Raw genomic sequence first — 23,466 nt, 5'->3', positions numbered from 1 at the left:
ATTTAACCCAAACTATTAACCCAACTGTTTTTAGAGTGTTGCTTAAAACCCCAACCCAAGCTTGACACACTACTTTGAAGTTTGAAACCATACATTTAAAACCGTAACCCAAATGTGAAAACTATAGTCCTGTCTTGAAACCCTAATTGGACAACCCAACCCAGGCTTGAGACCGTAATTTGAAAGTCTCACAACTGTGACTCGAACCCCTTCTCTATCACGAAACCCTAATTTGAAAACCTAATCTTGCTTGAACCTAATCTAGGCAAGTCTTGGAACCCTAATTTGAAACGCTAACATATGCTAAAAATTTTAAAGACCCAATCTTGTTTGACACCTTAGCCCTGGCTAGAAATTCTAGTTATAAACCCTAACCCAATCTTGAAAACCATACTCTTTCTTTAAACAGTAATCTGAAACGCTACCTCTTCTTTGACACCCTAACAGTGGCTTCAAACCCAACGTTGAAATCCTAACATTATTTTAAAACCCTAATTTGGAAACGCAACTCATTCGAAACCTTAAAACTGGCTTCAAACCATACATTGAATTACTAAACTTTAATTGAAATCCTAAATCTGACTTGAAACCTCAATTAAAACTCCGAACCTGTCTTAAAACCTTAATTATGAACCCTAAACTTTGCATGGAACCTTAACCTTGGCTTGAAATCCCAATTTGAAATCATAAAACCCTGATTCGAAAAACTAAAACCATGACACCTTAACCCTGGCTAGACCCTAGCACAGGTTTTAAAACCATAATCTGCCCTTAAAAGGTGATGTGAAACCCGCCGTTTGACAACCCGACACTGGCTTCAAACCCTACTTTGAAACCCCCAAATTGTCTTAAAACCCTCATTTGAAACCCTAACCTTTGCCTGAGCTCCTGAATCTAACTTGAAACCCCATTTAAAAAATCCTGAACCAGGCTTAATCCTTAAACGTAAACCCTAACCTTTGACTGAAACCCTAACGCTTTCTCAAAACCCAAATTTGAAACCTTAACACAAGTTTGAAATTTGAACTTCTAAACATCTAAATTCAGAGTGAAAGCATTAAGTCAACCCACCGTCCGCCAGGAAAAACTCCACGTCACCGTTGAGCCCCTCGTCGCCATCCTGGGCGTGCAGCTGGTAGACAAGCGAGCCGCCGCCGGCGTCGGGCGATACCACGGCCAGGTACGGCGCCGGGACCATGCTCCACTCTGGAACGTTGTCGTTGACATCCGTCACCGTTAATTCCACCCGCACCAGGTACCAGTCTGGACCTGCCGATCAGGAAACACCTTAATGATCTTGTTTGCGCTCCTCAAACAGTGCATATGCATTAAAATGTGCAGAAATCAAATAATCAGTTTTCTTCATTTTACTTTTTTATTCACTTTCATTTTTTATTATCTTTCCATTAGCACAGTTGGAAAAGGGTGGCTTTTTTTTGGGCTGTGTTTTTATTGTGAGTAGCATTAAAAACATGATAAAAAAAACTTTACCAAACCACAAGAGAATAATTAAGAATAATTAATAATTATTAGAATAATTAGAATTATTAAGAATAATTACATAAAACAATTATATTTTATTCGTTTTTTAATTTTTTGGGGGTTTGTTTTTTTCCTCCCATGAATACAGTTGACATTGATTGGCCTTTTCCTTTTTGGAGGGGATTTTTTTGGGTGGAAGTGGTATTCCCCCCCCAACCCCCCCAAAAAAACAAAAAAACAAAAATGGGGCTTGCAAGAAGTTTAAACCCTAACCCTTGTTTGAAACTAAATTTTTTTACTACTTGTTCGAAACCCTGAACTTAGCTTGAAACCCTAACTGGACGCCCAATCATGGCTTCAAACCCTAACTTATCCTAGCTCTGGCTTGCATTCCATGTTAACACTTTGACTCTGGCTTGAAGTTGTGATTTGAAACCCTATTCTTGGCTTGAAACCCAGATTCCAAACGCTAACTTTTCGTTTAAAACTCAATGCAAGACTTGAACCCCTGTTTGAAACCCTAACCTAGATTTCAAGCCCTAACTTGAAATCCAAAACCTTCCTTGATATCTTTATTTCAAACCCTAACCTTACTCAAAAACTTCAACGTGCCAAGCTCACCTTTTCAAACCGCTTTATACCATTCACAGTGGTTTACTTTAACATGTCATAGATCAGCTGCATACAAAAGATGTAGGACGTGTGTCGGTATGACGCGATATGATCACAAATGGCCTCGCTATTTAAAGAGCGCTTTTGTCGTCCTTTGCGCTTTCCCCCTTTTTGGGTGTTTTTGAAGCCTCAAACATCAACGATATGGCGATTGCATACCAACAAGTCATTAGAATCAGTGAGAGCCTCTATCTGCTCCTCAGTCAGCAATCATCCTCGCGCGCATACACACGCACAGGACAAAAGGGTGAAAAGAGCTCATCCAAGAGCATTTTTCTTGGGTCTACCGAGCAAAATGTCTCCACAATCAATGATTGTGACGCACCAAAGTAGAAAGTCACATTTACAAACACGTGCACGTACACGAAAATGCACTTGACTAGCAATGCTTGTGTCTAAGAAGTAAAATGTCCAATCAAGGCTTGTGCTGCACGACAATAGAAGACAGGAATTTGTGTGTCAGCGAGAGAGGGCACACGCACACGTACTTGAACAGCAATTCCTGTACAAGCAAATTGTCCACACATTGATAGAAAGACAAAGATTAGTGTGTGCGTCCATGTGGGCGCGCACGCGTGCGTTCTTGTCATTCACACACATTTTCCTTCTCATCTTTGTGGGACACAACCGTCACTCGCATTTTCGACATACAAATGCTTGACAAACTGACTGTTGTGTGTGACTGCGTGTGTTTGTGTGTGAGTGAGCACATACACTTGATTCGCAATTACATAGTACATACTTGTGTATAAGAAGCAAAGTGTCCACACAGTTAAGGGCTGTACCACACAATGATAGACAGTAACACACACACACACACACACGCACTCACCCCCCCCCTCCACACACACACACACACACACACTTATTTAATAGTCATTTTTTTCTCGATGAAGAGCACGTCCGAGAGGTTTTGACATATTGCGTTAACACACTCAACTTGTTACGTGCTTGCGTGTACTGTGTGTGTGCGTTTAATGCATGCTGTGTGTGAGTTGAGAGCCACGTGGAAGGGGAAGAAGCATTTTGCGAGTGAGCAGGTGCAACCAGGGTAACATGTTGGACGTTCTGTCACACCACTTGTGCATGTGCGCGCGTGTGTGCGTGCCGGTGTGTAAATGCATGGCCAGTGACTCGACGGAGGCGGCGAGGCTGTGAGAGGAAGTGAACCGGCGGTTGTTATAGAAACAAGAAAAGAAGAAGAAGAAGAAGAAACGTACATCGACAACAGCAAAGAAGCAATGAAGACAAAAGGAAGGACAGAACTGTGTGCGTGAGTGTCTATTCTCCTCGTCCCTGTGCTTGTTGCAGACCCCCAAATTAATTGGCAAAAAAATAAAATGTGGCTTTGGGGGGCAGAAGAGAGCTATTACTGATAAATCAACACACTCCACAAAGTATGAGACGACAAACACACACAGAAACTAGCGTAAAACATAAACGCACACACACACACACACACGCACGCACACCCACTCACAAACTTAGACACACACAAACACACCCCATCCCACAGTGTTCAATAAGTATCAACAATAAGTTATGTCCATGATGACTACTTTTAGGAAGTAAAAAAAAAAAAAAAAAAAAAACATCATCTAGCTTGAGTAACCAAACGCTGCACTATTAAACAACAACTCCATCCATCCATCCATTATCGATACCGCTTATCCTCACAAGGGTCGCGGGGCGTGCTGGAGCCTATCCCAGCTGTCTTCGGGCAGTAAGCGGGGGACACCCTGAATTGGTTGCCACCCAATCGCAGGGCACACAAAGACAAACATCCGCACTTACAATCACACCTAGGTGCAATCTAGAGAGTCCAATCAACTTACCGTGCATGTTTTTGGAATGTGGGAGGAAACCGGAGTGCCCGGAGAAAACCCACGGAGTCACGGGGAGAACACGCCAACTCCACACAGGGAGGCCGGAGCCGGGATCGAACCCACGACCAAACACTGAACTGTGAGGCGGACGTGCTAACCACTCTTCCACCGTGCCGCCCTAAGCAACAACTCCCATTTTCAATTGCTAACATAATAACGCTTGCTAATTTATTCCACTGTCATTAATTAGAATGTTACGGACACGTGGCTGCCGCCAGCCGTGCCCACCAAATTCTGAGAGAAAAGTTTCTAAAGATGAACAATAGCATACAACTGGTTATGTCATATTCCTAAACTCTATTTCAAAGGTCTAAGAGCTACTGGTGATGCAATAAAAAAATAAAAAATAAAAGAGCAGACTAGCTTGCCTAATAGGCAGAAATGAATTTACATGCAAAATTACCTCCGTGGCTGACACACTTCTTTACTTCTGCACCGAAGCATTACATTTTAATCATTTTTAACAAAACTGGCAAAATTGTACAGGTTATTGCTGTTCTGCCCCCCTTTTATTTTTTGTAATTCCATTGTCAACCTCTAGATGGGGACACTCTTTAGTTTGACACTGCTAACTTGAAAGAAGAATGAAAACAATTTAAAACAGTTTAGTTTTTGCTGTAGATTATTGAATTTCAAATTGTTGTAACGGCTAGTTTTTACACCTAAAGACTGCGATTGCTGTAGGTTCATTTTATAAATGAACGTCTTTGAGTATGATTATTGATGTCTATTAGCAGATAAGTTTATTCGTTTGGAAAAAATGTTTAATGTAAACAAGAATTGGTACACTGTGCGGTGTTTTTGTGTTATGCATTGGTGTTGCTCTCTCTCAGTGTATTATATGTTTAAATGTGTTTGTATCATTTTAAAACAATGATTAAAGACCTTTAAAAATTACTCTGAGTGCCAAGATATAAAATTATACGCTGGAGTATTTAAATAGCGTATTTTTATCTCGCGGTTTACACTTAATGCGAGAATAGTCTGGAACGTAACCCTCACAATGGAGGGGGTATTATTGTACTGTATTGTGAAGGGTATTCGAACCAGTGACCCTAAAATGGCTGGTCTAGCGCTCCTACTACTGTATGTATTTGCATCATCACAACTTCTTCTTCTCTCAAACTCAATAAATAAGAAGTGCGTCCACAGCAGCTGCTTGCCCTCCAGCTGCATGCACTCAAGTATCAGTAACATCACCCAAAAAAGTCCAAATTTAATCACAATGTAGTTTCTTTTATGGAATTCGTCTCATGAATGTTGGCCTATATAACAGGACAATGTGTTCACTTATGCACTTTTAAAGACACATAAAACTAATGCAGCGTTAGCAATGAGAAGTGATGGACTGTTTTAACACGATAATACAATATATTGTGGAAGACGGATTATCTTTTAAATGGCGTTAAATTGGCTCCATGTTATACAGATTTACTGTTTCACTAAACTTCATATTGCTCTCGTAAAGTTACAATTATTTTACACCCCAAAAAAATCTATTGTTGTTCATGAAGGTTTTGGTGACTTTACTTGAGTGTGAGAATTTACCGTGTGACTTAGAGTTTTATATGGGTGAGCATGAGAGGTTTTTTTTTGGTGTGTGCAAGGTTTTATATTATGTGTAAGGGTTGTTGTTTTTTTAATTGTGTGTGAAAGGTATTTTGGTGAATGAGGAATTTTTGTTCTTGTGTTCGAGAGATATTTTTGTGTGTCTGAGAGTTCTTTAAGTCAGTATGAGAGGATTTTGTCTTGTGTATGAAAGTTTTGGTGACTGTTTTGGTGCGTGTGTGACTTTTCCGTATGAATGAGATTTTTATTTGTGTGAGTTTGAGAGTTGTTTTGTGCATGCATGCTTTTATAGAGGGTGGGAGATTATTTTTTTATCGTGTGGGAGGTATTTAGGTGCGATGGATTTTTTTCTGGTTTGTTTTTGTTGCTGTTGTTGTGCGTAACTTTGTTGTGTCTGAGAAGTGTTATGGTGTGCCTGAGAGATATTTTGATGAGTGTGGGAGATATTTTTCTGGTGTGAGAAGTAGGTTGGTATGTGTAAGATTTTTTGAGTGCAAGTGACAGACTTTTGGGTGTGTGTGAGATTTTTTTTTGTGTTTGAGAGGCAAATGTTATTTCTGGTCGCTTCACACAAAGTGAGCCGCGTTTGTGCTGTCAGCACAAAAGCTTTTAGCGAAAGCAGAGTCAGAGTTTGGCACGGTGTGTTCTTCAGGTCAGAATGATCTCTGGCTGGCACGATATGATGCGACGTAACGCTGCCGGCTGCACGCCTCGCTAAAAAAAGTCTAGACTGAACTTTTGTGTGTGTTCACCCTTTTTTCTGTTTAGGTTCACAATGTGAAACTGTGTTAATGTAGTGTTTCTTTGTGGGAAAAGACTGAACTGAACTTTTGTCCACGTTTGTCTCTGCTCTGGTTGAGTTCAAAATGTGAAACAGTGTGGATAAAAAGTAAAACTGTTTTAGGACTCTATTTTCTGAAGCAGAATACAAAGTGTATAGAAGTGTAAAATTAGTACAGTAGAACGTGTAAATCAGTGGAAATTAAATAAACATGTTGTTGGCTTTCAGAACAACAAAAAAAGAGCATGTCCCCAAGGTCACGCGCCATCACCACTGAGGTCACCATGCCATGGCCATTTCAGGGTGCGCTGTCAGCGGATACAATTCCGCCGATACTCCGCTAAATTTCACTGGAGCCAACACAACGAAGAGACACGGCGTCCACAAGTAGGCCACACTAACTATATCAAATTAAGGAAAACAGAGAGCCAATCGGAGCAAAGCTTGTTTACATATTGAATACTTTTTAATATTTAGAGGAAAAAAGACTACTCCAAATCACAGTTGTTCATGACCAACGAAAATAGCTTGGAAAAAGGGCATCCTGATCATTTCCAAACCAAATGATCTTTTAAGACAAATGAAACGATAAAGATTAGAATACATTTTTAAAATGAACAAAAAAGACAAAAGGGCATCTTTAATAAGTAGTGTATAAAGTGTATACTGTACAAGTACATAGTATATGTAAGTGTAAGTGTTCATATGTGGTCAATAATTGCTATGGTCAATAGGTATATAACTTGAATAAATGGTCAATACATCAATAAGTGTTTTAGGTATATAGTAAATGTAGTGTGAGTATAAAGTACTCATGAGCAGGGGCGGAGCCAGAACGTGGCTAATGGGTGGGCCTGGAAAAATCAGGGTGGGCCTGAATATTCCTCTCAATGAGCACAATCCCCCTGTCCCGACATATCGTGTATTCAAGTAAAATGACAAACTGAATAATAAGAAGTTCCGATCTTCCTTAGACAACCAAAGTTTTGCCATTCTTAATATCAAATAAAATAAAAACACGACAAAACATAAATTCAAAAATAATTAAATAATAATTTACTAATATATATATTTTTTCATGAATCTCACTGGGTGAACAGTCTGTGCACACCTAGGCCCACTCATGGCTCCATCACTGCTCACGAGTGGTCAATAATTGCTATGTAAATTGTATTGGATAAAATAGATAACTAGTCAATAAGTAGGAAGTAAACTACAGATACAGTAAGTAGATAATAAGTGGCATCCAATCCAACAATGCACATGTACGATGATATGGAACATAACAATGCCTGGAAGCTTGTTAGTTAAGCAGACTTTGGAACGTACGTTCTGCTTGAGCGACAAAAGCGTTCGCGTTGTGACAGGGTGCAGCCGAGCCCCGACAAGCGTGTGACTTCTTCCCCGAGTCGGGTCAGTAACCATCTAATCAGCCAATCGGATCACTCGCTCATCGTCTCACACATGCCCCAGTTTGTGCGGCCGAGCATGATGACCCGAGTACACTTCTAGTCTTCCCGTGACCGTTGAACCCAGTCCTCATTTTCTCAATGTGGCTCTTTGGCACGTCATGTTTGATGATGTGTGACGTGTATACACGTGCATGCATACATGTACTAATAAAAATTATCTAATATGCTATAAAAGGGCCTCCTGAATTTAAAACCCTAATCCAGACTTGAAACCCTAATTTTAAACATTCTGGCTTGAGACACTAATTTGAAACAAACTTCACTTCAAACACTAACCATGGAGAGTAGCCCTCTAATAAAACCTAAACAATGGCTCTTTTTTTTAAACCACAACCTTGGCTGTAATTTCGACCTTAAGCCTGTCTTGAAAACTTAATTTCAAACCTGAATGTAATTGAAACCAAAATCCAGGCTTGAGACCCTAATTTAAAATCTTGACCATGGTTGGAAACCCTAATCTATATTGAGACCTTACAACTGCCTTGAAATCCTCATTTAAAACCTTTATCTTAACTTGACAACCAAAATCAAAACCCCAGTCTTTATTTTAAACCTCAAACCTAACATGAAACCCACACTGAAAAGCCTTAACCATACCTTCAACTCATATTTGAAACCGTAACTTTGTCTTGAAACCCTAATTTGAAACCCTAACCATATTCAGCGTGTTTCGTCAGAGATGAGGGACTCTAGTCACACAATTTGGCTCGAGTCTGACTTAAGTCACCAATTTTAGGTGTTGGGAAATTTACGAAAGACTCGATGACTTATGAATTGCCTTAACTCAAGCAATGACTTAACTCGGCTTGACTTGCTTAATTTTTGCCACAATAACTGTAAAATATAGACCAGGGGTGCCCACACCTTTTCAGCCTGAGAGCTACTTATGACATGACCGAGTCAAACTACATTGACTCCAATTCAAACGCGCCGCCAGAAACACTCCCAAAGCAGTTGGTGTGAACGTAGCATGAACGTAGCAATACAATAGTGAGGACGGGTGATAGGCTGACGATCTACCCACAATGCCTTTGCGATCGACCGGTCGATCGCAATCGACGAAATGGGCACCCCTGATATAGACTATGAAAAAGAACAGCTATGTCATTCGCGAGGTCATTTGTGTGTGCCTAAAAATATTCACATTGTCTACGAGAACTCAAATTGTAACTTAAAAAAACATACCACAAGTGTCTTGGTCTGCATTTGCAAATGTCTATGGAATTTAACCAGCAGGTCAACCGCATCACATTGGTCTGATCGAGATGGGAAACAAAAGCAAAGGAGGAAAGGAAGCAGGGGGAGACAGGCGTTACCGCTGCCGCTTAATTAAATGTTCTGTGTGAGGATGACAAAGAACTAATTCGCTCCCGTCTGTAATATGCTTCGATGAACCGCTGACGGCGTACCAGGAAATGTCACTTTAACAAAGACAATTTCCGAGCTGAAATTGACACAAATGGCTCTACCGGGCGGTTTCCCCTCTGACACTCACTTACAACAGCTGATGTGGCTCCAACTCAACATTAGCTGTTTGCTGCTCCATTTTTTACAAGCATAAAAACGTCTCTGGATACTCAAATATACTGTATTTGGTTCACATGTCTGCAAGGTAAAGCATAACTAAAAGGATCTTCATATCATCACTGGCCAAGGAAAACATCCTAAATCCACGGTTTGATATTGTGAGATTCAACAAAGACACAAAACTCTCAAGGACGGTTGAGGATCCTTATACTAACCTTACTCATAACTTAACTCTAAGTTACCTAACCCAGACACTTACATTTTAACCCTAACGTGACCCTTACCCTACCAAACCCAAACACTTATGTAATTTTATGTGACCCGAAACTTAACCTAACCATATCACTAGTTAAATCAAGTCCAGTCAACTTTATTTATAAAGCGCAAATTCAAAAGAAATGATCTCAAGGCACTTTATTCACTTTGAGCATGTCAAGAACCATCAATTGAACCCCACATGGGCACACACTTGGCAAAAGAGGGAAAGTAAAAACTCCCTGTATGGAAGAAAACCTCAAACAGAGCACAGCCTCTGAGGTGTGACCCTTTGCCTCAGCCGGTTGGATTGACATGGAGAGAGGGAGTAGAGGAACAGATGATAGCGAAAGCAAAAAAATCAAGACAGAGGGATGAGAGAACAATGGCCACAACAACAGCCATATGAATAACAGTCACACAGTCACGCTATGACAGCAACAATGACAATACTGGTCCAGTCCCAATACCATTGTCCTTAACAAACAGATAAATATGAAAGTGCACCTCCAAAGGCAGAGAGCACCAGCCAAAGGAGAGAGAGAGAGACGTAGAGAAAGAGGTTAGTAATTTACTACATGGATGGTGATTAGGCGAGAAGGATAGCGAGGAAAAGAGGAATGGATGCTTAGCATGACAAAGGAGATCCTCCGGAGTCTACAGATATGCCAGGACAATCTTGAGTCATCCCTGATTAAAACCTGTAAAATTAAATCAGAAGGAAAGCTTCCTTTTACGCTTGAAAAGGGAGATGCCCGTCCTTCGGACTGAATCAGAAAGATCAAATTTTACCTTACCCTATCACTTACATAATCCATTACTAACATTAAACCAACCAACATAGCCTAACCAGAATCCACATACAGTACAACCTAATCTTGAATTTACAGAATCCTAAATTACCTATGCCTCACAATTACTTAATGCACCCAAAACAAATCTAACGCTTACCTAACCAAACCCAAGGGTAAATCATACAGTAATGTGTCCCACCTAAAATAGTGTGACTACTTTAGTATCACAGAAATGTATAATTTTGAGTAATGGCGAGAAAGGTAATTATTTGTTTCATTGATATCAATAGGGCTACATCAGAATTGCCCAAGTCATTTTTGAACATGTTCACAAAACTAGAAAAAACAATTCCCCGTTTATGGATTACCATGACCTGCATGGTTGAAAATCTACACAAAAAGAGAAAAAACTATTTTGAGCAAGTATGCTGTTTTTTTTAGATATTTATTTTTTTGTGTTTGTTGTGACAGTAAATTAAGAATGACCTAGAGGTTATTATTAATAATAATAATAACAATAATAATATTAATAATAATAATAATAGTAATTATGGTCTTAGTCTAACAATATTATGTTTATGCCCAAGTAAATATTCTAAATATTTAATTGCCTTAATGGGATACAACATACATTTATTGGGATAGAAGTGAGGCGGAATAGTTTGTTCTGGTGTTCCTGGTCAGGATCTGTCAGGGAGCAAAGCTTTGCTCTTCTCTCCCGATGCAATCTAGAAAAAAGCAACACATATTCTTCATTTTCTTTACTTTCTACCTGCTTATACAAGTTGCACATTTTTGCATTGTGGCACATACCGCTGGACCCGTAAAATTAACCTAATCCTAGTGATCTCCACCTGTAGACTGAAAAAGTGCAGTCCTAAAATGCACACGAGTGCTACACATTAAAGGTAAACACAAACACAGCCAATTTTACGTGGATCCTTTGTGTGCAGCCAGGGTCCTGTGATGCAACTTTAACAAGCAGCGTCATTAATGAACAACAAGGCTCGGACGGACGAATGGCTTTATTTATCTGCTCTACTTAAACTCACTTGAGTGACTTTGTCTTTTAATCAGCCATTTTTTACCCTCCAAAGCCTCTCTAATTGGTCCTGTTCAAATGAGCTCACTTAGCATTTGCATCGTAGTGGCTCTCGGTTATTGTTTACAATTTATGGGTTCAGAGGACCAAGCAGAAGTCGCGCTTCTCAATGTCAATGGACCTTGAATTTTAACCTCCACTTAATCCTTTAAAACAGGGGTTCTCAGTTTTTGGGGTCCCTTGTGACCCCTTACTGTGGAGTATTTTTTTGCCAAGGCCACATCATAATCCCAACACCCATTAAATACAACTACCAAGAGTAGCCCTAAATACCAAAGCACAGTTGTTCTCAAACCTCTTACACCAAGTACTGTACCATCATGACGAACATTAAAAAGGTCAGTCCAAGAGAAGCAAAGTTTGATCATTAGCAATGCAATTAAATGCAATTGAAGTATGTTGGCCGTACTGTTAAAGTTAAAAATTGTACCTCTGTAATTTTAAATACAGTTAAAGGTGACGTGCAAATATGTTGTTCTAAAAAGTAAAATACAACTGACTGGCTGATTGAGAGGTTTTTATTCAGTAAATTTTTTGCGGGAAAAAAAAGTGGGAATCTTTACAAGACCAAAGATGTATTTTTGGGGGGTATAAAAAGTAACAATATTAACATCAAAATTGAATGAGGGAAGAAAAGTGAAGAGTTAAACTATTGTCATTATATTCCACCTTTCATTCCGGATAAAAGGCCATTAATGTTTTAAAAAAAGTTCTTGTCATTAAAAAAAAACCCAACATGACTGGTTAGCACGTCCGCCTCACAGTTCAGAGGTCGTGGGTTCGATCCCCGCCCCGGCCTCCCTGTGTGGAGTTGGCATGTTCTCCCCATGGGTTTTCTCCAGGTACTCCGGTATCCTCCCACATTCCAAAAACATGCATGGTACGTTGATTGGACTCTCTAAATTGCCCCTAGGTGTGATCGTGAGTGCGGATGTTTGTCTCTGTCTTGTGAGGATAAGCGGTATCGATAATGGATGGATGGATGGACTTTATAAATGAAATAGTACTACCAGCTAGCTATGTGCTGGGTTTGGAGTTTCACTCATACTGTAGGCCAGATGAGGTCATTCCTCTTCACTCCAAATTAGCTCAATCCTGTTAAAGTATGGCGAGATCCATCAGGAATTACGACAGTCTGTCCACGAGTCAGATTTGAAACTCTCTTTTTTTTCTTTGGAAATGGCGACAGATGTTGAGATGGAGGCGAGAGCTGCGAGCGAGTCATCTGCCGCCGCCGCTGTTCTCAAACATGCTGAGCTCCAGCCGAGATGTGAGACTTCCTAACAGGTCGCAGCTGGAAAAGATAACGCCACTAAAGTTCAAATTGAACTTTTTGATTCCTACAAAATCCCCACTGTGAAACAAGCCGCAGTAGACTCAGTAGCTAACTGGGCGAAGATCAGCTATTTTTTTCTTGCAAGTGATAGACCACGGGTCGGCGACCTTTAACAGTGAAAGAGCCATTTCGACCCGGTTTCCACGGAAAAGAAAACACTGGGAGCCGCAAACATTTTTTGACACTAACCTCCAAAAAAACGCCAGCATCTTTGAGTTCCCAGGCACTGCTAAATTCAAGTTGTATAATACCTTATATTGCTGTTGCACACTCACGTCGACATAATACTACCTACAAAATACATCGAATCAGTAATTTGACACTTGAATTGATTAAATGAGTACAAAAACCAAGCCATGCAGCGACATCCGAGTACGGTACTTCAAAGTCCGCGCTCATGTGAAGCCACCATTGTGCACCCAGCCTTTCAAACGTCACACCAGCAAATACACCTATCCAGTATGTACAATACATCTTCATTTTGGCTCCAACGCCTTCACAATACGCCTTCTTTCAGGTTTAAAGCCATGAGTGATGTAGTAAATAAAGCAGTGATCCAACTAACCGCGTCCAAGGTGCATATTGAAATGAAACAGAGACTTACCTCACAACACACGAGGGGGGCTTTTTGCGACGAAGCAGACCCTGATCATCTCTACCACCACCATGTTTGACTGTTGCTATGATGTTCTTTTTCTAAAATGCTGTTTTCTTTTCTGTCATCTTAATATATACCGTATTGTAATGACCCCTGTCTTTGGAAATATTCATCCTACGAGTGCTTGGATGACACTGGAATAGTCAAGGCAGGGCATAATATGCTGAACAAACAAGGCTATCAAACCAATGGGTTTTTTTTTTTGTTACCATTTCATGACATTTTTTGAAGTCATTCCATTTTTCAATGGACTGCTTTGACGTTGTCATTTCAAGACAGTGTGTAATGTTTAACAAAGCATTCAAACCAATGTAGGCATCTTTTTTGTAACCACTTTTCAACAGAAATATGTTGATAACCTTCCATTTCTCAGAAGACTAATTCAATGTCTTACTTTCAAGACCGTGCATGCATGGTATGCTGAACCATGTCCATCAATGCAAACGGTAAGCTTACAGGCTTCAGGGCTATGTCCAAATACTTTTGCCACCTATTAGAGCAGTGATTTCATCAGTTTGAGTCATTTTCCCTTATTAAAAAAAAAAGAGCACCTGTTGATTGATTGGATGTGAGCTGCTGTCATTTACCTTCCACTAGTCGGGCCCAGTAAATTCTCTAAAATTAGTTTTTGTGGGCCCCCCGGGCGACAGCAATTACATCCGCAGTCCTGCGGCACGGGCGCAGGGGGGCCGTAATGGCGGCCCGCCCTCCATTAAAAACAAATCACGTCTGTAAGCCCCCGCCCCTATCCCCCACCCACTTTCTATGCACACAAATCCTGCAGCTAACGTGTCGCTAAATCAGACGCTTCATTAAAGGCAGCTCTATCTCAGGCTTCAGAGAAGAGAAATGTGTTGCCAATGTTTTTTGGTGTACTACACCCACACACACACCTACCTACACACGCGCACGCACACGCACAAACACACACACACACGCACACACACAAGTAACGCAGTGTAATGGAAATTTACCAGTTTGATGAATAAGACGCTACATTTTTCCACTCGCGACAATCATTCAGCAGCTATGTCAAGAAGCTAACGTAACAGTTCATATCTTCACTCAGTGCTCCTCATTGTTAAACATCAGTCACAGAATGACTTGAATGCAACACAACACAACAGTCACACAAGATTAAAAGCAAAGTCATTTGTGCTCTACCTTTTATTCAAAAGTGGCAAGCATTTGGCGGGGAGAACGTGAAGCTACCAAGCTAACTTTGCAGTATAAATCTTCACTCAGTGCTTGTCAAACATCACATAGGAACCAGATAAGTACTCTGTCTACAAAATGCTGCGCCATGTCACGTTAAACATTCAGAGCAGGCTGAAATGAGGTCTAATGCTCACATCTTGAGTGATATGATGACGTATGTATGATAAGGAAAAACTCAACACACATACGGTACAGTAACAATAGCTTTTGTTCACAACTGAGCTTTTGTTCACAACTGACTAGAAGAGCTGGGTATTCTGCCTCTGTGACGGACCAGTCTGTCTATCCGCCTATGACGGACTCCCATTTTGTAGGCGATAAAACATGGGAACCTTAAAAAAATAGACGGACTAAGCATAGTCAGAAGCCCATTTTTTGCATCTATTTAATCATCTATTGTCTATTTTCGAGGCGAGGCTTCAATGGAGGCGGCACAGTGGTCGACTGGTTAGCACGTCCACCTCACAGTTCAGAGGTCATGGGTTCGATCCCGGCTCCGGCCTCCCTGTGTGGAGTTTGCCTGTTCTCCCCGTGGCTGCGTGGGTTTTCTCCGGGAACTCCGGTTTCCTCCCACATTCCAAAAACATACATGGTAAGTTGATTGGACACGCTGAGCCTGTCTTGCATGTGTAATCCGCCAATGTGAAATATCACAACGTGCTGCTTGTCTCAAGTTCATATCATGTTTGTATACGGGAAGGAGTGACTTCACTTTGCTTCAAGCGGACAAGAGGGGGAATATCTGTCGCCCGTCCAAAAAAATGTTTACACATCGCGGGTCAGTCTGAAGCTTTTTTAGAGAGGTGCGAAACGGAATCATGAAATATAAGGACAGAAGCACTGTAAAAGATCGAGGACGGACAGGGACGTAGGACGATTCATTTATGAATAAGGACGGAGTTCACATTTACGGAAAGGTGCCCAGGTCACAAACAGCCAATGTGCCAAATTAATCCTTCAGTGCTGGCTGACAATAGTCTCACACTGGCATCTTGAGTGACGTGATGTCACACATAATGACATTTAAAAATCACATCAATCTACCTTTTGCTAACAAGTGACAAGCATTTGGCTGGTAGCATGAGATGCTAAAATAGCAGTCTAAATCTTCAATTTCCTGCCAAACGCTGCAAACAAATGTAATGAACAAGATGGGGGAAAAAATGCTTTGGTTACGAAAAGCTGCTTCCAGTGTTCAACCTTTGAAGCTGGATCAAATGTGTTTGACTGAGGCTGACCAACAAACAGCTTTTGTGATAGGAGAACATCACGTATGGCTTGAGAAATAAACATTCTAGCTTTTGGTTACAAGCATCCGGCGGCTAGCACAAGAAGCTAATTTCACACTCCTTGTCTAACATCACATCACAAGTGCACATCACCCACCACACAAGATCAAAATCAATGGGATTTGTTTATTTAAAAAAAATGCTAAATACGACACGTTAATCCTTCGATACTGTTTTGAAATGAGGTCACGCAACTTTTGAGGAGTTACAATTTCGAGGTAGCAAATCATGACGATGTTTGTCAAAAATGATACCGCTTGCCCTGGATTTTTTATTTTTATTTTTTTCCACATTGGCGCGGGAACATCAACAAACAGTAGCGCGTGAAAGCAGCTAACAGGATTATTAAATGGATTATTAACGAGCAGGCGCGAGAGGATTAGCCAAGTGCTTTGAAGTCGATTTGAGGAAGAAGAAATTGACTTCTTCCCTCTCCCACTCCTGGGTTTTTTTGTTCAGCAGCTGATGGGCTTTTTGTCGACAATCTCACAATTTTTTCACTATTCTAATCGCTGGTCTTCCCAGGGCTGCTTTCACTTTACAATCCCGCTTATGGGAGTCCAATAGAAAGACCTGCACATTGTTTTACAACCCAGTTTTCATCCCATACTTTCTTATTGTCCTGCGGCAAGAGCGCACAGCATTCAAGGTCTTTATTGCAGGTCGGCGTATATTGGAAAGGAGCAGCTTTAGCCATAGTAAATCCTCCCATTGACGTCGACTTTATTGTACACTAAGATGAAAACAATTGAACTGTTAACAAAAGTGGAGGAAAAAGTCGTCTTTGTCCAATTGTCCATGTTAGCATGCTATGCTAATTGTTATTGTTAGCAGTCTACCCTACGGGGCAGCTGCAACAATGTGGACACTAAGGCCAGTCAACAACCTAATCTAATGTCTTAATGTGTATATGCTCCCCTGCAAAAGGTTGTAATTGTTTGAATTTGCATTGAAGAGAAAAAAGTGGAATATTTCTCTCTTTTTTAAGTCTGATTCTTTCTGAGAATAAATTTTTCAAGAAATGTAATGCAAAATTGTCATGTCATGTCATCTTCCAAACCGCTTATCCTATATAGGGTCGCGGGGAGTTGCTGGAGCCTATCCCAGCCGTCAATGGGCGAAGGCAGACTACACCCCGAACTGGTCGCCAGCCAGTCGCAGGGCACACATAGACACTGTCACTGAGCGGGAATCGATCCCGCGCCGCCCGCTCACAACTCAGGCGTGTGTACCACTACACTATCAGCGGATGCAAAATTGTGTGTTTTTATAAATGAAGTACTATTGTTTTTCAAGAATATTTTTTTTGACAATAATTGGTCATTTTGGAGAAATGATTCTTAAAGAATAAGTCATATGTTTTAAAGTTTTCAAGAATAGTTCCATTTGGGGGTGATTTCTAGAAAAAGTAATTCTCTGACTTTTTTTTTATATGCCCTTATGCCCTGACCCCCCAAAAATTAAAGGATATACGAATTACTTAATCATCATGCAGAATCTTTCAGAGACTAAAGTCAGTGTCATAAAAACAGTTTTTACAACAAAAACAGCCATATTACAAAAAAAAATGTTTGTTTGGCATTTACAAAAATAAATATTTCAGAGGCAGGGAAAGGAGTCAAAATCTTTAAAAAATGCATTTATAAAGACAAAGTGTTTTTTTTTTTCCTTGGAACCTGAAGAGATTTTTTTTTCATTTGTGTGTTATGTCAGAATAAGGCAAGCCAACTTTATTTCTATATTTCTGTTCAGATTTCTATTAATACACAAGGCAACTCAATGTGCTTCACACAACTAAAAGCACGACACCTAAAAGCATTTACAATTAGAACAGCTGAAAGCATTCACGAAGAGAACACAGGTATCGTATCAAAATTAAAAGAATATACATTGACAACATTTAAACACATTTACAAACAAAAGATTGAAAGACTTAAAGAAAAGGAAATAAATAAACTGAAAGACCATATAGTGAAAGTCATTTTTAAAAAGTTTAAAAGACCTTAAGGTATGGGGAAAAAAACAGTTTGGATTATATAAATTAGTAGTCTTTATAAAACAAAAACGTTGTTTTTTTTCCTATAGTAAATACGTTTTCTATGGCGCAAAAGTGGATCAGCAAGATTTACAGTAAAGCTGCCATTCAAGAAAGACATTTTTCTTTACTTTTACATTTTTTTACAGTTGGGGCCACTTTACGTGACGACAAGGCAGTCTCTTCTTTCGGGAGTCTTCAATGTTGAACACCCCCACTCTCAGACTGGCGACACGCGACTCCATTCGCCCGAGGACAAGCTCGTCCTTAGTATCAGCATCACTCGCGTCACATCCTGTCTGTCCTCGTCACAGGCGTTGTCCTGTTTGTCACTTTGTTTGCATTTCAGCACTTTCAGGCTGGGCGCCAGGACGCCCGACTCGACCAGGCTGCCATCTTCTGGTACAGAGTCCGGATCGGTGACGTGACAAACAGCACACAAAGATTAATCGTTGCCGTTGTGTTAGAGTTTTAATCACAGTCAGCCTGTCAAAAACCGGTGCATCACAAATCATGGAAGTTCTTGCTTTTTTTAAAAAATGTTTTTGAAATATGAGATTTTACAGCTGAGCCCCGGGTTGGATCATGAATAGTGAAAATCCATGCATAATTGGTGGCCATTATAATAGCATTGAAAGAAACTAATAATTAAAATAATTTACCCCAAAATAATTGTTGAATAATTGGAGGATATACCATCAGTAAGTGTGTTCCATGAAAGGTGAGTATTGGCTCCACCCAACAAAACAAAAAACATGTTTTTATTTATTTTTATTTTTTTTTGCCTATGTAAAACCACGGGTGCCAAACCACAAGTGTGCATGGGTCCACTCTGTGTGTGTGTGTGTGTGTGTGTGTACGCATTTATGAAGGGGTGTGTGTGCGTGTATACGCATATACGGTATTCGTATACACATCACATACATTTTACTACATTTTGCTGGTCCGTCATTCATCATCCATCAGTGGCCTGGGTACCCGTCCGTCATCCGTCAGTCCCTCATTTTTCATGACGAACTGGATTGTAAACGAAAGTTTGTCAGTCCGTCAGTTAGTCCGTCAGTTAAGACCATCAGTTAAGACCATCAGTTAGTCCGTCAGAAGTCCGCTAGTCCATCAGAAGTCTGTTAAATTATTAAATTATAAGTGAATTCAAAATTGTAACGGTTAGTTTGCAAGATGTTGACTGATCTCCAGCTTGTTGTGATTTTTTTTCCCCACTGTGAGAAATAATTGCATATTTCTGAAGGACATATGACAAGCTTTTGTACCTAATGAAGCGGCCACGCTTGTAATCAATCGTAAGCGTTGGTGTTCCTGTCCTCCGGCACCTGGCAAGTTATGCAGCAATTTGAGGGGAGTGCTCGTTAATTTGCGCTCAACAGTTTAACTTCGCCGCCTAATGTCGCTGCCATCAGTCAGAGCACGAGCTCACCGCTCGCCAACGTGTTTTTCATCCCGTGAGACACGTGTCTCGGCTAATGATTTCCCATGGAAGGAGCGAACTTTAACAGCAGGTTTCTCGTTAGAGTTTCGCACTGAGAAATGAGCTCGGATTGTTTGCCGTAGATTATCAGGAGTGACGAATGTAGATGCTGCTGGTTTTACACGTCTCTATTCAACAAGCCGATTGCTTTCAATGGTATAGAAGGACATCTTTTGATTTTTGAACTCTGTCAGTCTAGCTCAAAAACACAAGGATGACTTGACAGTTAAAAAGAAAAAGTATCCATCCATCCATCCATTATCTGTACCGCTTATCCTCACAAGGGTCACGGGCTTGCTGGAGCCTATCCAGGCGACTTTGGGCAGTAGGCGGGGGACACCCTGAAGTGGTTGGCAGCCAATCGCAGGGCACACAAAGACAGACAAACATTCGCACTCACAATCACACCTAGGGGCAATTCATAGTGTCCAATTAACCTACCAAGCATGTTTTTGGAATGTGGGAGGAAACCGGAGTATACGGCGAAAACCCACGCAGGCACGGGAAGAAGAGAACATGCAAACTCCACACAAGAAGGCTGGTGCCAGATTCAGAACCCACGACCTCTGCGCTGTGAGGCGGACGTGCAAACCAGTCGTCCACCGTGCCGCCCCAGGAAAAATTATTTCAACAACTCTTTGGGGGGGATTTTTTTTTACCAATGGTGAGTACAGTTCTCTTTGAAAGACGAAATATGTAAGTAATTGAAATATATATTTTGGGGGGAAGAAAAATGGGAAGAATCTTATAAGAAATAAAGTTTATGTGTTTTTATATGAATGAAGTATTTTTTGCAAGAAGTTTGAAATCATTTCCAGTGAATTATTATTTTTTGACAGTAAATGCACATTTTCTTGAGTCAATGTTTTTCACAAGAATAGAAGTGTATTTTCTTTTATGCATATTTTTTCAAGAATACTTGTAGTTTTGTGCAACTAAATGTTTTTGTATTAAGTGTATTTTTTCAATAATAATTATATATTTCTTTTTGAATTAACATATAATTTGTTCCAAGAATATTTAAAAAGAAATTAAGTTAAAAAAAAAATCAATAATAAATAAATATTTCTCACAATGCATATTTTTTAATGTAAATGCAAGAATATACAAAAATATTGTTTTGACAAAAAAAAAAAAATTCAACTGCAAAAAAGTTATATTTGTTTATAGATTAAATCTGTATTCTTTTGCAGAGTAGGTGTGTAGTTTTTTGACTGTGTATTTTTAAGATAAATGTGTATTTTTTTTTCAAGAATTGACATTTCATTTTCTTAAAAACAAAGCCACACTTTTTCAACAATTAGTTTTTATTCTTTCCCAGAATAAAGTTTTTTTTTTAAGAAAACGTTTTTTTTCAGCATAAAACATTTTTTTTTAAGAATTCTGTGTTTGTACTAAACATGACTAAAACGTTTTGTTTCTTTTAATTCACTTTTGTATATTTTTAAGAACAAATCTCACACACACAAACACACAGCATGTGTGTTTTTGTTGTTGACCTCCATCAAACATGTGAGCTCATGAGTGTTGACAGCCGTGTTGCACATCGCCTTCACCCGGGCGATGACACCCTCGGACAAGCGCAGTGAGCGGGACGATAACGGCGATTGGCACATGCGAAACCCGCCCACGGACGACAACAACAACAAGAGAGTTAAGCGTAAGCTGTATCTTGCTGCTGCTGCTTCGAGCTTCTTTCATCACCCTCAAGTCTGTTGAAGCACATTTTGCAACCATATGCGAGAACATTTGCTCCAGACACACTACAGTATAAAGCTGATTCATACACACACGCACACACAGTCTGGAACTGCAAGTCCCAGAGGAAACTACGCAATCACTGTCAATTAGAATCACTGTCTACACCACAGGTGTCAAACTCAAGGCCCGGCGGCCAGATCCGGCCCGCGACATCATTTTATGTGGCCCACGAAGGCAAATCATGCGTGTTGACTTGACACGGTTCTTTCAAATTGTCTTCACTTTTAACACTACATATGCTATATTGCAATTATTTGTTAACAATCCCTCCTTTAAAACAAACTTAAAAGAGATGAACAAGCTATTTAATGGCTTGTGATTTAAAAACTATAGTTATCGATCAATTTGTTGTGTAAATGTGATAATATAAAATGATCACGCATTTCACTGTTGTAATGGCCCTCTGAGGGACACCATAACCATGATGTGGCCCGCGACAAAAATGAGTTTGACACCCTTGGTCTACACAAAAAAATAAAAAACACATTTAGACCAAAAAATGTTTTTATTTAAGTGCTTAAAAGAGGTTTTTTTTTTTTTAAAGAAACATTTAAGGCTCCATTTTTGTGACTTGAGTAAATTCTTCGCAGCGCATGGCCTATCTCTGCGCAGAGGTAGGTTAAACCCGATGTTGGTAATTTCGCAAATGAGCGCAGGCTGGAGCATCAATGAGTGAAAGGGTTATGCCACTGTGGGAGTTCTCTCGCATGCATTCTCTCAGGCCGACACTCACACACATTCTCATGTACACGCACACACACACTCTCTTATTCACTCTCACAGTCTTTTTTTGTGTCACATGCATACACAATCTCACCATCTCACAAAAACAAACACACACTACTGTATCTCAAACACACATTCCTGCACACACAAAAACAATCACACACACACACTGTCTGTCTCTCTCTCTCTCTCTCTCTCTCTCACACACACATTGCTTCACACACTCTTACTATCCCCCCCAATATATTAAACACACTCTCTCACCATCACACACACCCTCATACAAAATACGCAATCACACACTCTGTCTCTCATATGGGCACTCTCTTCCTCACACGCGCACGTACACGCACACTTTCTCTATTGCATGCACACGCACGCCCAATCCCTCATTCTCGATTGAAAAAAAAAAAAAAAAAAAAAAAAAAAAAGCACTCGCACTGTCTGTAGCCATGAGTCCCAGAGGAGTTGGCAGCATCACTGTCAATTAGGATCAGCGTGCACACTGGCTGATGTAGTTTACCACCAAAAGCTGTTCCACTGCCTCTCACTTTCTGTGTTTGGTGTGTGTGTGCGTGCGTGTCAGTCCAATCCACACAATAGGAGACGCGCGTTATGGACTCGCAAAGGCTCACGAGACTGCCGAGCGGCTGACAGGCGCATTAGAGGCCCACAGGGGACCCAAGATGCTTTACAGGCACTGGGAGCTCCTGAGACCCCAGTGCACACGTTTTAAACAAAGACATAAGGGAGGACACACATGCTCTCACTCCCGCACAGCAAGACACCGGAGGCGCTTTTCATATTTTTTTTCATATTTGAAATGCAATGGTGGCTGTCTGTCAGCCGTGGACACTTCAGCGCGTCCTCGTACATTACAGGCGTACATTTCAGGCTCAACGTTGACCAATACCCAAAGTGCACCAAATCATACTGTCAGATACTTTCCGTCTTTTATATACAGTACTTGACATACATTGTTGAGTAAAAAAAAAAAACTATTTAGGTTTAGGTTTATTTAGGGAATTGTAAAGTTAACCATAAGCAATCCAACTCATTCGGAAAAAAAACTTTCTTGAAAAGGTCTTTCAAACAGACCTTTTGTGTCATTTCATCACAAAACCAAACAAGTACAAAGTGTTCACCTATGGTGAATGTGAAAAGCGGCACCTTTTCATGTCAAATTTCACGTGGTCACTTGTTGCTAGACAGACTTTACTGGGCTTAATCATCCAGTAAATAATAATGGCTTCAACAGGAATTGTATCAATTGATTGGAATGAATTACTCGTCATGTTTTGAAATGATTGAGATAAAATGGAGTATGTTGTGAACCATTCACCTTATGTTCATTTTATATATCAAGTCAGTTAAGAAATAGTTGTCAAATGTATTATTTTGGGGATGGTATTCCAAT

At 40.2% G+C, this 23,466-nt stretch overlaps 1 protein-coding gene across 1 annotated transcript in view; it reads right to left on the bottom strand.

Annotated features, from left to right (window-relative positions):
- LOC147149863 (neural-cadherin) overlaps positions 1-23,466 on the bottom strand; it is a 256,943-nt gene that overhangs the window by 174,208 nt on the left and 59,269 nt on the right. The window contains exon 6 of the mRNA XM_086025213.1: positions 1,072-1,269. Within this exon, the coding sequence (XP_085881339.1) occupies positions 1,072-1,269 (198 nt within the window). The remainder of the gene's footprint in view (positions 1-1,071; positions 1,270-23,466) is intronic.

The sequence above is a fragment of the Filicampus tigris genome, chromosome 3, assembly GCF_054856515.1.
Source record: "Filicampus tigris isolate MCC_2025a chromosome 3, RoL_Ftig_1.0, whole genome shotgun sequence".
Classification (NCBI taxonomy): Eukaryota; Metazoa; Chordata; class Actinopteri; order Syngnathiformes; family Syngnathidae; genus Filicampus; species Filicampus tigris.
Note: the sequence above shows the minus strand (reverse complement) of the source record. Positions and strands in the feature narration are given on the sequence as shown.